The sequence below is a fragment of the Leptonychotes weddellii genome, chromosome 3 (genome assembly GCF_054177405.1).
Source record: "Leptonychotes weddellii isolate Sample4059 chromosome 3, ASM5417740v2, whole genome shotgun sequence".
Taxonomy (NCBI): domain Eukaryota; kingdom Metazoa; phylum Chordata; class Mammalia; order Carnivora; family Phocidae; genus Leptonychotes; species Leptonychotes weddellii.
Genome location: NC_138371.1, coordinates 55,810,485 through 55,826,559, shown reverse-complemented (window position 1 = coordinate 55,826,559; position 16,075 = coordinate 55,810,485). Strand labels below are relative to the sequence as shown.

Sequence of the window (16,075 nt, the reverse complement as noted above, 5' to 3'; positions counted from 1 at the left end):
AGAAACAGTGCAAATACTATAGGGCAGTGGCAGAAGGCTGTCAAGAAAGGTCATGACAAAAAGCTCAGAAGCTGGGCAACTAACTTTAAGGCCGAGTGAGTGCTAACTGTACTTTTGGTGATTTTTAGATCCACAGTGAGCAATGCCGTATGATCTTTTCTACTTTGTGGCCTGAGTAAGCCTCCTTGAACCATTAAGTGCTTGAGAAGGAACTACTACTCGAATCAGAGAACCAGGAATTGGAAGAGAGCTCACAGATCACTCCTGATGGGTGAGGAAGGTTAGACCCATGATGTTTAATGCTTGTCCAACTTAACAAAAACAAAATGGCTCACAGCTGAACAAAGATCAGAACTGAAGTTTTCTGAGTACAAATCCCATTATTTTTTCCCAGACTCAGAATTAGAATCCAGGTTTGTCTTCAGTAAACTAAAAAGGCACAGTCCTTGCCTCACTGTCAGGATTTCTAAGAATAGTCTGATGAGCTTACATTTGCTAAGCACCAATGTTCCTGTGATATAGCTCATCGAATCATTAGAGCAACCCGCGGCGCCTGGGTGGCTCAGTTGGTTGAGTGTCTGACTCTTGGATTCAGCTCAGGTCGAGATCTCAGGGTCCTGGGATTGAGCCCTGCGAAGGGCTCTGTGCTCAGCATGGAGTTTCTCTCTCCCTCTGTCCCTCCCTGCTGCTCGCTCTCTCTCTCAAAAATAAGTAAATAAATCTTAAAAAAAATAAAAATCATTACAACAATCCTATGATGTAGGCACTGTTAGTATTTCCAGATGGAAGACTGAGGCAGAGGATGGTAAGTCCTAAGCCCGAGTATATACAGTTAGTAAACAGTAATCAGTACTGGTTAGTATTCAGACCTAGCCTATCTGGCTTTAGAACCCAAGCTCTTAACCACTAACTATACTAATACATAACAAAACAAAGCACAAAGTGTGAACAAGAGCTATAAAAGGGAGACCAACAGGGAAGTCTTCTACAGGAATTAAATTTAAGGTGAGGGTACAACCTTTAATAAGACTTCATCCTAACTAAGAGCAAATGGGAAGCCCCTGGGGCTTATAAGTAGGTGAGTGAGATGATCAGACTGCATTTTATAAAAAGGCCACTCCAGCTGCAGCATACATCAATAAACTGGAGAAACTCAATGAGCCCTAAAGAAGGTGATTAGCTAGGAGGCTCAGGGAGCAATGCAAATAAGAGACAAGGAGGCCTTAAGCTAAGAGAGAGAGGGAAGGGTCACACTGCTGGACTTGAGAGCTTAATGATATAAGTTAGCAGTGGGCACCAGGGACTGGTTTTATGTTGAGGAAAGGAAGTTACAGAAAAGGTGGAGCGAAGGATGGCCTTAGGTTTTTCACTTGAGGGAATGGACAGATGGATGTATTGCTGTGGGAGGCTGCAGTGTTAGAAGAAAAAGTTTTGGAGAAGAGGAAGATAACTTCTGTGTCAGACCTGAGTTTGAAGCATATGAAGTTGATGAAGCAACCTGAGTTGATGCATATGAAGCATCCATGTGAGGTAAAAAGACTAAGTCATGTATACCAACAGGAGGTATGGAGCTCAGAAGGAAAGTGTAGGATGGATATTATGTACACTGCTACAATAATGGCTTTTTTTTTTTAAGAGTGAAAACCCTCTGGATTTCTTTCAGTTAGGAAAAACAGGCACTAATGTAGGTCTTTCGTAAAAAAGTGAAGAGGCCTCACACAAACTTCGTAAAGCAGGGGATACACTTCCCTTTATACCGTTTTGGCTTATGAATGGTCTCACTGGAATGCTCTACTTTTGGATAGCTGGGGAAACCTGTATTTGAAAAGGAGAATATAGAATGATAAAAGACTTTAGGAACTACAATTTTTTTTTAAAGATTTATTTATTTACTTGAGAGAGAGTGTGTGTGAGTTGGGGGGGGGGGAGCAGAGGGAGAGGGACAAGCAGACTCCCCGCTGAGCATTAAGCCCAACCCCATGATCCTGAGATTATGACCTTGAGCAGAAATCAAGAGTCCAACACTTAATGGACTAAGCCACTCAGGCGCCCCAGAACTACACAATTTAAAGGCTGGGCAGAAAGATACAATGTAAAGTGAAAAAAGAGAAGATACAAAACACTGAACATGGTGACTAAAAACTTTTCTACATTTATACAGGTGCATTTAAGAAACACTGGCCTTAAAATAGGTAGAGATTTGGGTAAATTCAAGACATGTAAGACTTGTGACACGTTTAAATTAAGGGGTACAATCTTTCCATAGATGTACTATATTAAATGGCTACTTGCCTCTCTTGATTCTAATGAGCGTTATTTGTATCGGACTGGCTGCTAGTAATGAGGTACCAGATATCAGTGTGACGCAAGGAGATTCTCCACTCGAGATAAGACAACATAAGCCATCAGGCTCTTTTGTAATGAGAGTTGGGACATAAAAATCAGTCAAAAAATCATAAAATGAATCAATAAAACACAAGTACTTCTTAACCATGTACTCCTATATCTTTGCTATTTTAGTGTAAGAACAGAAAAAAAGTCTATATTACCTTATACACTTCACTAAAGCCACCTCTACCAAGCAGATGAAGTAACAAGTATCTTTCATTTAACGTTGGGTGATCTTTGAACCTTAAGATGGGAGAAAAAGATACTTAGGCACATAAAAACACATAAAAAAGTTTCCTTCCACAGTAAAGTTCCATTCTCTCTTCTACTTTGAGCTATTTCTTTCTCAGTTACTCTTCTGCTAATTTTGAGTTCCATCCTATACTGCTCTTTGCTCTCCACCTGCATGACTATTTTCAATCTGAACTCTCTGGTGTTCATTAAACTTAACATTTAGCTGAACATTCAGGTTCAATAACCAATAGCACTCTGATAAAGACTTACCAACTATTGTATTTCTAAGAGCTTTATGAAATCCCACAACTACTCAGTAGGAATTATTTCCCATGGAAAAATACACTTTTATATTGGGAGTACGGTTAATCAAGATTTTACAGTAGTACTGACATATGATTAAAAATAATTATATGTATAAATTGGCCTTCATGCATGATTAAATTTTACTCTTTGAACTTCTATAAATAAAATTTCAATTCCCAATGAAAAAATGAAAGCTTTAAAAAGAAACTTAGAAAATCTCTCACAGATAATACTCATTACTATGTAACATTTATTGCTCCTGCTATATATTAAGCATTCATATGTATTAACTCATTTATTTCTCAGCCAACCATATGAAGTAGGCGTTGCTACTATCTCTTATTTTACAGATGAGGGCACCACTGCACAGAAAAGTTAAGTCACTTGCTCAGGTCAACAGTTAATACATGACAGGGCTTAGCGGAAAAATGTGATTCCAAAATGTGCACTCTTGAAATAAAACAAAAACAAAAACGATGATAGCTTTATTAATTCCAGGTATAAATATATTATTTCATTCAAAATCAATTGAATATAGCTTTGACAATTTCTTTTCTTAAAGAACTTGTTAATAAAAGAGGTTTCTGCTAAGTTTTTGTTTTTGCTTTTTTTTAAAGTAAACTCTACCCCCAACGTGAGGTTCGAACTCACGACCCAAGATCAAGAGTCGCAAGCTCTACTGACTGAGCCAGCCAGGCACTCCTCTGTTTACTTTTAAAGTGAAATGTAAAGCTATAACAGTTCACTTAATTTTCATCAAGTGGACTAAGTCATATCCACAAATAAGTTTGAACATAATTTTCAGAAGAGACAACTGATAAATTAGTTTTGTCCTATCCGCTTAATTAGAATTTTCATCTGGTACATTTTGGGTTATTCCATAAATATATTATTTCATTCACCTTATGCACAGGAAGGATCTGTATATTTATGAATTATACATAAACAAATGATCATGAATAGGCCTTCTTTTAAGCAAAATATTTATAGTTCATAAGAGAAACTGGCCATTTCCAATTGCGACATTCGTATTAGGTCATGAAGCTTTAAATGACACAAGTCTTATAAAGTATAAAAAGACACTCTTCCTCTCCTTTACGTCAATTAAATCCAAGTAGTGCCTTGCTGCTTAATTTCTGTCTTCTTCATAAAGCTCCCACCAGTCCTCAGTTATTTTCTCCTCTTTTGAGTTCCTTTAGCATTTAATATCTATAGCATTCATTTTGATAAGCAAGGATAAGGACAGAGGCTATAACTTAAACTTCTATTTCTTCTACAGTTTTTGCATAAATCTTGCTAGTTGAAATAATTTCAACTATGGCTTACTGAACTACTGCTAGCTGAAATAATTTCTCCTTCACTATTGTAATATTAACTTTGGTATTCAGTCAACAAATATTTATTTTGGGCCTAGCATGTGCCAGGCGCTGGTCTAGGCTCTGAGGATATAGCAAAAATAAAACTAAGTCTGTGCTCTCATGTAGCTTACATTCTAATGTGAGGAGACAGACAATAATAACTGAAACATAAATCTGTAATTCCAGGTAGTGATAAATGCTATGAAAAAATAAAGCAAGGCAAGGATACTGAGAGAAGGGATGGAGTGAGGCAAAAACTGCTATCTTATACAGGGTGGCCTAAGGACAGCCTCTCTCGATCATTTGGAGTGAAATAAGGAATAAGCCACGCAGATATTTAGAGGAAGAACACTTCAGGTAGAGGAAATGGCAAGCACGGAAGTCCAGAGATGGGAATGTGCTAAATAAACATGTTCGAGGAGGCCGGCTTGTGTACAAGATATAAATGAGGGGAGGATGACAGAGATGGGGTTGGTGAGGTGGCCAGAGACCAGATCATACAAGGCCTTCTGAAAATATGGGAAGGACTTTGGATCTTTTTCTAAGTGTTCTGAGAAGGCCCCCCAACACAGAAATATTGTGTTTATGCTCTCCACGGAGAGAAAAAACTTTTTATCACGTAAAACTGTAAAATATGAATAATGACTTACTGCGAATTATCTTCATTATTTATTCTTTTGAGCTCTCGAATGTGAAGATTTCTGACTCTTTCCAAACGTTCAAGTTCTGCCTGGATTTCTGCCTCTTCCTGAAAATGAAGAGAGGGGACTATAACAAGCTCAATTTATTTGCAATATAAAAAGAGATATTTTTACCCATGCATCAATTTTATACAGTGACGGGAAGAATAGTATATTATAAAGTACCACTGAGTTAAAAGACCAAAGTGCACTTTTCAATGCCTGAAAGATGGAAAGAGATAAGTAAGGCAAAAGCCTATTTCAAGAAACCATCCTCCACATAAAAATCTATACCTAATGAGATGCTGAGTTTTATTCTGTACTACAAGAAATCTATTTTTAGAATATTTAAACTGAAAATGACTGCAAGGTAGTTGAGGTTGACTTATAATACAAAATGAGATGAAAGTTTTATTTCTGGTACATCCCAATTTTAATTTAAGAGGGAATAATTTAATAATACAAAACAAATGAAGGTATTTTACAATAGTCAAAAAAGGAAGAAAGGAAGAAGACAGAACCACTGATTATTTCTAGACCTTACAATGTCTGAAATACACACACACACACACACACACACACACAATCTGACCACTCAGGATAAATCCCACTGCAATCTTAGAGACTCTAAAACAAAAATTATATGGATAGCTGTGGTAGATCCTCAGTTATCAGAGCAGCTCTAGGCAAATCTAAAGAAATTTAACATTTTATATAAAAATTTTGATAAATATTTTTCAGGTCTCAAAATATACAATTTTTGAGAACATTTTAGAATCAGACCCCAAATAAACAACCACCCATCTTATACATCTCTTTGATTTGTCAATATAAATTTGAATACTACATAAGGGACAGATAGGATATATCAAATTTCGGTGGAAAATTCTAGAAATGCCCATTATATTTCTGAATATTTGTTGAGTAAATAAACAAATACAAATTGCCTTGGCCTAAATGTGTATCTACTACCATTATAAATCTATATTACACTTAAACATATCTGTATATTAGCTCCTTTTATTTTAATGATTTATCTTTGATTTAAAAAATCCTTTATCTAAAAAATAATTCTGAAGTTTACTTTGAAGATATAAATATCATTTCACTCCAAAGCAGATAATAAGAGGTATAAAGGGTATAACACCTTTATCTAAGGCTTAAACCGAAAGGAATATTCTAAGTATGATAAAGAAAAACAAATGTTCACATATTAAAAAAAACTAAATCTAAGTGTGTTGTTTGCATTCCACTTGACCCTTAAGGTTATTTTTATTATTTTAAAATGAAAACCACTACTTGTTGCAGAGATATTTAATATGGAGTAGGCATTAGATGATAAACAGAAACTTTCACAGTAAATTTAAATGAAGATAAACCTTTCTAGAATTTTGGGGAGTTTTTTTTTTTTTAAATACATAAGCTAAACAAACTGTCTTAATTGAACTGAAATTTCTTTATACAGCTTCAGTCACAAATATTTATTTTAATGAAAAAAGTAAAGGTAATAAATACTCCAGGGGATTAAATAACTGAAGATTCATTATAAGGACAGGAAATAGATTAAAAACCTTTTGGAATGAGACTCAAATCACAGCTTAGTTTATCTTAATTTTATAAAGACACATAAAGTAGAATAAGAAACTGGCTATACAGGTATGTCCATGAGTATGAAAAAAATTCAAATTCATTTACACCACAGAACACAGAAAGTGGTAACCTCTTCTTTCCATATTACTAACATTTGTGGTCTTAAAACTTGTGATTCTTACACATGTAGGAAGCTACTGAACACTTGGGAGGCTGGTGAAATTCTAAATATCCGATAAAACCGTGAAATGTCTATTAGCATACCTACTGAAATAACTTTTAACTTTTATTTGAAATTGTAGTATGGGGATAATATTTCAAAAGAGTATTTATAGAAATTAAATTTTACTGAGTCAATAAATATATTTTATGAGATTCAACTAGATTGTTGATACAGTTACATTTGCTTAATATTTTTTGGTAATCTTCAGAGGTCTATACAATGGCAATAACCAATATTGCAAAATAAATACTTAGTATTTAAAGAAAGTAAAATGTAGGTCTGTGTCAGTTAAGCAAACTTTTTTTGTCCTCTATAAAACATGGCAGATACGGCCCATAAAATCTTACAATCTAAAAGCACAGGCAAACTGCATTTGGTTTGAATTATAAAGTTTACAGGAAAAAAAAGTCAGAAGCACTAGGAAAAAAAAAAGAAAAAATTGGATCCTCTGTATGTAAGAGGAAATGTCAAGTAAAGGAACTATAACCAAGTCTCTCTCTTTTTTTAATAACCAAGTCTTATATACCGATAGATATAACTCTTACATAGTGAAACATATTTACATCTAACATATTGTAATTTATTATTTATTTCACACATCTTGGACTTTAAACCAAAGTGACACACTTCTGGGGGAAAGATAATTCTGCAACTCTTAAACCCCACTTGGGGGGGGCAGTATACATACTCTTATGGACTGAAGGTTTGTGTTCCCCCAAAATTCGTATGTTTAAGCCCTAAACCTCAATGTGATGGTATTTGGAGATGGGGCCTTTGGGAATTAGATTAGGTTATGAAGGTGGGGCCCTCATGATGGGATTAGTGGCTTTATCTGGAGGAAGAGAGACAGAGATCCTGCCCACCCTGTCCCCTCTTTGGGGGAGCACAGAGAATAGGACATGTGAGAAGGCAGCCATCTAAAACCAGGAAGAAACAGATCCTCACAAGAAACTGAACCCTGCTGGATGGACCCTGATCTTAGATTTCCACCTTCCAGACTGTGAGAAAATTTCTGTTAAAGACACCTAGTCTACGGTATTTTGTTATGGCAGCCCAAGCAGATTAATACACATACTTTCAGGCAAATGTTAGGACGATATGGCCTAGTACCCTTTCTTTATATAAAGGGGCAAAGCCCAGTTTTGGTATGGCCCCAGGGTACAATAGTCTAGAATACAGTAGTTTCATCAACTGATTTATATTTAGTGCAGTCATTTCCAAAGATCTATCCTGTAGACTATCCTCTCCTTGGCTTGAGATCAACATTAATCTCTGGGCTGTCCTCAGAATTAATCATTTTCAGAGGGCTCAGGAGAAGCAAGTATGACCCAGGCTCACAACTGACCTGAGTTCATTATAGAATGGAACCCTCAAACCCATGGCAAAACTAGGCCAGATTACTAAAACACAAGAGATAATCCAACTAGAATAATATCAACTTTCAGTCCTCGAGTCATCCACCAGCTGAGCAGTTAAAGCAGAGGTCTAGAAGAAACACGAGTTAAGAATAGACTTTTAGAGAGAGAGGTAGGTTTGGTGATCACACACAGTAAAAGGACACAGTTCTTTTCTGTTCAAACAAAGATACAGCAATGGACAATTTAACAGTATATACTACAGCTATTCTAACAGTATTTTATAATAAGCTCTTAATATTCTCATTTAAAACCCAAGTCATATAAGTATACAACAACAGATCTCAATACTGCCTCACTGTTAAACCTGCAAAACATACCACCTTCCAAAACTTATAACTTTAAAAAATTTATATGGAAGGCAAATTCCACAGCAACTTAACCAAAACAATTTGTCCTTCAGCAGAAGTTTGACATAGAAATGCTTTCTGTTTGTAAGCAAAGTTTTTCTGGCAACTTAATATCCCCTTGGCTCGACTTTCTAAGCCAAAAGTCAGTAACAGTAATACAGAATCTCTAAAATGCCAGGTAAAAACCGCTAGGTCAATTTTTGTGCATTTCCCATAATGGCGATTTTTAAAACAGCAATTACTAAAAGAAAGGTGGGGTGTGTAGGCATTAAAGCTATAAAAGCTTAAAGAGTTATAAAATGCATTTTCACATGTAAAAATGATACATATCCTGAAAAAATTAAACATACTAGTTTAAATTTCTTTAACAAATCTTGAGTATGTTACATGTTATATCCACAAAAAACCCTCCATTTCGAAGAGCTGCTTTTCTATAAAGCCAAGATAAGACAAAGTATTTTGATATATCATTCTCAGCCTGCCTATAACCAATGAGAGTTGGTAAAAAAGAAATTCTGTATATTATGAAGATGGAAGAAGAAGAGAAAAGCATATCACTTTGAAGAGCCTATTCAATAGCACTATAACATTACTTGGTCTAGGAAAACTAGTTCAGAATGAGGTTTCAAAAAGTTTAACTCCAAATTCATTTTAGTAATATGAACAATATTAATCCCTCAAAAGCCGGTATCCGCAGGTCCTCAAATTTTTTAATTTCATAAACTATAATGTCATTCTAAAAGTTTATCACCAGGAAAATGAAAGGTGAAATTAACGAAGGCACTATTAAAAGCTAATGGAAAGAAAGGGCAGTGCAGAAAAAAAGAATTAGGAAGAAGAAAATCATTAACAATTTACTTCATCTTTAACCCTGTTGTATGCCCCCAGATTATTTCTATTATATGCTTTCAAATACTTTAAATATGGATATGAGAGATATGAACCATTGGAAATATGAACCAACCAACAAACCAAAAAAACCACATAGATAAAGCAAGTCTGAACTTCCAGAGATCAGTTTTGAAACTACTGCCCATAACCCTGTTTTTGCTTGGGTAGGATTACGTAAGATTGAAAACTGGGTAGGAGGAGGAGAGGGGACAAAAATTATGAAATTCCTGGGGCGGGCGGAGGGGGGTTTATTCCTAACTACATAAATGCTCCCTCCACTCCCCTCCCCAATCACTGAGCTGGTTATTACTGATGGGAGCATACTGTATCTCCCTCAGATGTATTGCACTGGCTTAATTATTTTAGAACCTTAATGTTTTCTCTACACTTCATTCCTTCCTTTTTTAGGGGGAGGGTGTGGGATGTGGAGGTGGAATTTATGCATTATTCAAATGCATAAATATCTACATTAAAACCCCTGGGAATAACTGTTAAAATAGGCAGGTTTTGATTCTGTCAGTTCCTCCATTCTATTTAAACAAGACAAAATAAAACCCTTCCCAGCAGCAAATACATGTAACAATTCAACTGACTGGCAAAATTTAAATATTTAGTATACTTCCTGAAAAAGAAATTATAGCTGCTGTATTGGAAATTCCTTGATGTTAAACGCGAAGGAAGGTGCTGACACCACACCGTAGCACACCCAGGCCTCATGCCTTACAGCGTATCGCAGTCCTCCGCACTGCCTGGGTTCCTCTGAACCTTTCTCAGGATTTGGCTGGATTCACAGATTTTTTATTTAAGTATGAAGACATTTAACTTTCTACACAATGACGGAAAGAGCCTAGTATTCGAGACTCTCTTGACGCACATGAATATACAGGTGACCCTTGAACAACATGAGTTTAAGCTGCACGGGTCCACTAATAGGCAAATTTTTTTCAACAAATAAAGTACTGTAAATGTATTTTCCTCATAATTTTCTTAGTAACATTTTCCTCTAGCTTACTGTAAAAATACAGTATATAATACATATAATATAGAAAATTTGTGTTAACTGACTGCTTATGTTATTGGTTAAGTCTTCTGGTTAACAGTAGGCTATTAGTAGTTAAGTTTTGGGGGAGACAAAAGTTATATGCAGAGTTTTGTGCACATGGGGGTGGAGGAGGGTTGGTGCTCCTAACCCCTGATTGTACAAGGGTCAACTGGAAATGGCATGCAGTTATAGTTCTGATTGGGAAGGGCCAGTGGATAAGCAATTGTTTTCTTTTTTTGTAAAATAGTGATCTCTAGACTGAATTTACAAACATGAATTGAACTCTGCTCTAACCAATGGCTAACACGACTTCTAAAATTCTTTCCAAAATTAAAAAAAATTCCATTCTCTATAAAACTGGATTAATATTAAACATTACAGGGGCAAAACACATTTTACTTCTAAATTTTCATTTTGGTAATTGAAAATCTACTACACCAAGTTAAGATGTATGACTGCAACTGGGGAAACACAGAGTAGTAATGTTTATGGATTCATAATAAGAGTAGGAGGTAAAATATGAACACTGGGAGTTTTCCTATCTACAGCCAGTCCCATGTTCTCTCAGCAAAGTCATCTTTATAGACTACTACTCATTTTTAAAAGGGAAACAGTAGTAAGGACAGAATGTCAAGTTTAGAATTCTAACACTATTCTTGGCACTTTTCTTGCCCAAACCTTGTAACATTCTTCGTGGGCTTAATCATGACCTTTTCTACTACAGTGTATTTTCACCAGACTTCTACTGAAAACTACTGCCTTATACAAGTAGCATCTTTTCTTATGTTCTAGAGAAATATAATGTACAATGTGGTTGGCTTTAATTGAGAGAAGAATTCCCAAGAGATTTCTTCTAGTCATGGCCATGAATATAAAGGTGAACACACAGATTTAGAGATTAAGTCCTCTAGAATTATACTGTTCATTATTTTCATATTTTTATTCAAACAAGTGACAATAAATGTCACATATGCAAACTTATTCTTTGTGGTTATACTAAGGATCTGATATATCAGATGACAGTGGTATTCTAGAAAGAAAGACCAAAGGAGATATCAAACTTCAAGAGTTACTTGGGGGTCAATTCACCTAAAACCAATGCCCTGTATTCTCCACTGTTCAAAAGGCTTGTAGACAATCCATTGTCTTCCATTTCAACTAGTTGCATGGTCCACTGTGAAGGAGTGAGAAAAGAGCTGTGTGCTTGTTCTTGACCTGTAAAGATTTCATCATGGAAGATTAATACTGATGCTGCTGCTGCCTGTTACTGGTTGTTTCTCTTTGCAGGTGCCAATATCGGTCAGAGAACAGGATTTCAGTGGCAGAGTTGTTGCTATACTGTTATCTCTTCAGAACGGAGGCACAAGGAGAGATGAATGCCACATCGCAAGGAGCAAAGGAGAGAGAGAGAAAGAAATGGTGTCAGGTGGCATGTTGGATGTGATTTTTGTTTTAGTAGAGACTGAGATGACTGCAAATTGTTTAGCTGATTCCTTTGGTCTGCAAAGATACATTTGTGTTGGTGCTGATGATTCTTGACTAATCCTGTTTCAGTTACAAATTGGTTATGTTTTTCCAAAAAAACTTCCAGCACTTATATTCAGGACTTATAAATCTCTCTCTCTCTCTCTCTCTCTGTCTCCCTCCCTCCCTCTCATGCACACACACAACCCAAAACACATACATTAAGGCCAATCCCTACTAATACTATTTAATATTCCATACTGCTAATCAAATATTTTAAGTCTAGAAGATGACAAAACTTGAAGACTAAATAAAGGGCAACACACATCTGCATGCTGTTCACATCACACACTTGAGTAATCGCAGTGGCAAGACATAGTTATTAGTCCTAATAACTTCCAAAATTCTTATTTCCTCATCATTTTGGGGTACTATGATGGGTAACTTATATCATTTAAATATTAGCTACAGAGAGAATCTATTACAAGGATGATGGTTTTTCAGGGATTTATTTTAAAAAGTTATTTGTGTTAATTTAGTAATAATCCTAGAAAAGCATATCCATGTAGTTTCCTTCAATTGCAGAATAATGATCTGAACTATACAAACAACCACCTAGCAGAACTCCTCACATCAAAAAGATAAATTCCCATCTAGAATGTATCAAAGACTGGTATATCAAAATATGATCATCCGTGGGCGCCTGGGTGGCTCAGTTGGTCAAGCGACTGCCTTCGGCTCAGGTCACGATCCCGGAGTCCTGGGATCGAGTCCCACATCGGGCTCCCGGCTTAGCGGGGAGCCTGCTTCTCCCTCTGACCCTATCCCCTCTCATGCTGTTTCTCTCTCTGTGTCAAATAAATAAATGAAATCTTTAAAAAAAAAAAAAAAAAGATCATCCGTAAGAGCTAAAAGGCATAGAATTTGTTAGTTTCCTTAAATCCACAGATTCCACATGTGGCACAAGTACATAAAATGGGGTAGTTAGTAGCCTTGCCTCAAAGAACTAACTTTTTAAAGACAGAAATTTACTCTCGCTGCAACTACAAGCTTTTAGTAAGGGGTAACTGGGTCAGTTTGTACATAATTACTACCAAGGTTATTTTTTAAAAACTGCTTTGGGAATAATTTGTATAGTCTCCACATATTTTATTATATAGCTCTTCTCTGTTCTATTCTTTTAAATCCTTAAGCTACATGAAAGGCAAGATTATGTTAGAGAGTATAGTTTTTATTAAAAATGTTTTTTTCTGTTGACCTTTAAAAATAAATTTAGAGAGAAAACAATATACCAGCTAATAGGAAATATTCTAGCTGATATAATAGTCACTAACAATACTCAAGGAAGGGCGCCTGGGTGGCTCAGTTGGTTAAGCGACTGCCTTCGGCTCAGGTCATGATCCTGGAGTCCCTGGATGGAGTCCTGCATCGGGCTCCCTGCTGGGCAGGGAGTCTGCTTCTCCCTCTGACCCTCCCGACCCTCCCCCCTCTCATGTGCTCTCTCTCTCAGTCTCTCTCTCTCAAATAAATAAATAAATAAAATCTTAAAAAAAAAAATACTCAAGGAAAATAATACGGGAGGGAAAGAGACAAACTTAACTGCTCTCCTTTATCTGCAATGAAAATGAAGCACGTTTCTGAAAAAACAAAAAGCAAACACCACCACTATTCTAAGACAGATGCAAAGAATGCTGTAAGTGAATTAATTCTTCTGAATACAGTGAATCAACTTGCTATCTCTGTACAACAGAAGAACTGTAGGAATAAGTGTACAGGTACCGCCACTGAAATGGGAGTGGAAAAAGGTTCATGCTTGGCTTTGCTGGCTCCTAGCTTTATTAATTTTGACAACACATAGGGAGATCTTGGCATTCAAAAAGTTAACATTAATATTCACTCCAGAATGGTTAAAATTTCGAAGTCCATAAAATGTAGTATTATGTAATTCTCCTGAAATGGGAATTTGAATCATGCCTGTGTCAGGCAGACTATGGAAATAAATCAATCACTTAGTGAACGAGTAAGCAATGAGTTCATAAACAGAGTAACTGAAAATATTAAAGAATTCTTGATATATTAAAAAAAAAAGTGATGCTGCACAGTGATTTTCCTAACCTCCGAAGAGAAAACTAATAAGCCCTTAAGCCCCAGAAACATCTATTTATGTTAGCCACGGACTTACTTTTGGAGGCTTTTGCTTAACTTTCATTCCTTACTCTATCACACTAATAGCTCTGGATTTATTATATTTCTAACCCTGCAGAATAGTGCAGAATGTGAACTGAACTTTATGATTTATTCAAAGGTAAATATACTTTTTCATACTTCAGTTTACCTATTCAAATATTATGATGATCTTTATAAAATACAAAGCACATCATAAATTATTCATTTCAAGAAAGTAAATAGGCCTTCTAGTCTCATATGTCCAAACAGCATGGGCTTCCTCAATGAAATAAGTTTTCTCTTTTGGTGCCCACAAATTTAACCTAATAATTCTACTGAACTTTAAGCGTTTTTATTAAAGACAGAGAGAGAGCAAGAGTATTCTGGGCTCCAAATCTAAACCCTAAGCTGACACAGTACAGGTTAACTCCTGTGCAGGTACAAGGACCTCAAATATTCATGTATCAGAACCAGCGAATGAGAGAAACTATATAGTTACAAGTTGGGTACAGTTCATGTCAGCTTAATAAACCCAGGAGCATAGGGAGCTGATAAGACAGAGGTGGTAACATCTCTTCTCTTAACTGAAGCTTGTTCTCTATGTTGTTAAAAGTGTCCAATCTACTTTTTTAGAAAACAGAATAACCTATTTTAATGGCCTATTTTCCAGGTGTGCTTTAGAATGCCAAATAACGTATTTTTAAAACATGCGACTTAATTTTGCCACTCAAAAATTAATATCCAGTGGTAAGCAGGCAACTGCTATTTGTTTGTGCTCTAAGATGACACCACTTAACTCAATTTTGTTCTCTGGTGGTACTACCAACAACTTTCTTTATGATGCATTCATTCTTCTCACCCAAAATAGCCTCTTAGGGGAAAATGTGAGAATTCAAGACATGAGAGCATATTTCAGCGTTAGTAGTTTATCCACTCTCCCAAAATATTCCATGATGTTGGTCAAAGAAAAGTAATATTGTAAACTCGTTAAGAAGATAAAGTTAGAAATCTAGAGCTGCTCAGTAAATCTTGATAAAAGCTGAAAAAAAACAGGAAAAAGATTATGGCGGGGACAGTTATTAGAAAGAATGAGTAAATACAAAAAAATGGAGAAGTCAAACACAGGGAAAGAGGCTAATATGGAGGTTAGAAGTCAAAGCGTAGTGTTCTACAACAGCTTACAACTGTTTATATAGTACCTAGACATTTAAGTATACCTCACTTTAGAACACTTACAAAGAAGTGTTTCAGAGAAACCGAGTATTTTCAAAGTACCAGGAAAGCTTTAAAATCAACCAAGCACAACCAACTAAAACCAAAAGCAAACCCTTCTCTGAAGCTTTTCAAAAAGTGAAGTATTTTTTGTAATACAAATCACCAATTCCTAATTTAACTGCTTTATAATTTCAGATTTTATATAACAGGCTTTCATAAAATACGATACACACATGTAAAATCTCATCACTAAAGAGAGTAATTTAAAATTAACTATTATATGTGAAAATAATAACCCTCAGTTAAAGTGTCCCATTATCATGAAAGGCTGGTTAGAAAATAATTCATAAATCTTTACAGAGGACATCAAACATAGGTCTAGAGGAGTCCATTATCAAAATAGCTTAGGTGGACACACAAATACCAGTACTAATTCTGTACTACAAAATCCTTCAAGAGTCCCATTACAACTCCATCTGTTACAGAGGATAGACGGAAGTTGTCTACTGTATCTCAAAGAACAGGAAAAACTGTAACAAAACAAAATACACTTTAAAAAAAGAACAGAGTAAATCATGTTAGAATTTAGTGTTAAAAGTAGTTTGGGGTTGAAACTTTTCTGAGCAGGGGCATAGACAGATATGACACAGTTAAAAAACACAAATGCAAATTACATATATATATATATTTATATTTATCCCTGTAACTGAATGGCAGGGGTCTGAAGCACCTTGATACTATTCCAAAAAACGA

At 35.7% G+C, this 16,075-nt stretch overlaps 1 protein-coding gene across 5 annotated transcripts in view; it reads right to left on the bottom strand.

Moving 5' to 3' along the window:
• Positions 1-16,075, bottom strand: part of TLK1 (tousled like kinase 1) — a 149,118-nt gene that overhangs the window by 14,804 nt on the left and 118,239 nt on the right. For all 5 annotated transcript variants that reach the window (XM_081814201.1, XM_081814198.1, XM_081814197.1 and 2 more), the window contains 2 exons: positions 4,937-5,034; positions 2,550-2,631 (listed from right to left, as the gene is read on the bottom strand). In XM_081814201.1, the coding sequence (XP_081670327.1) occupies positions 2,550-2,631; positions 4,937-5,034 (180 nt within the window). The remainder of the gene's footprint in view (positions 1-2,549; positions 2,632-4,936; positions 5,035-16,075) is intronic.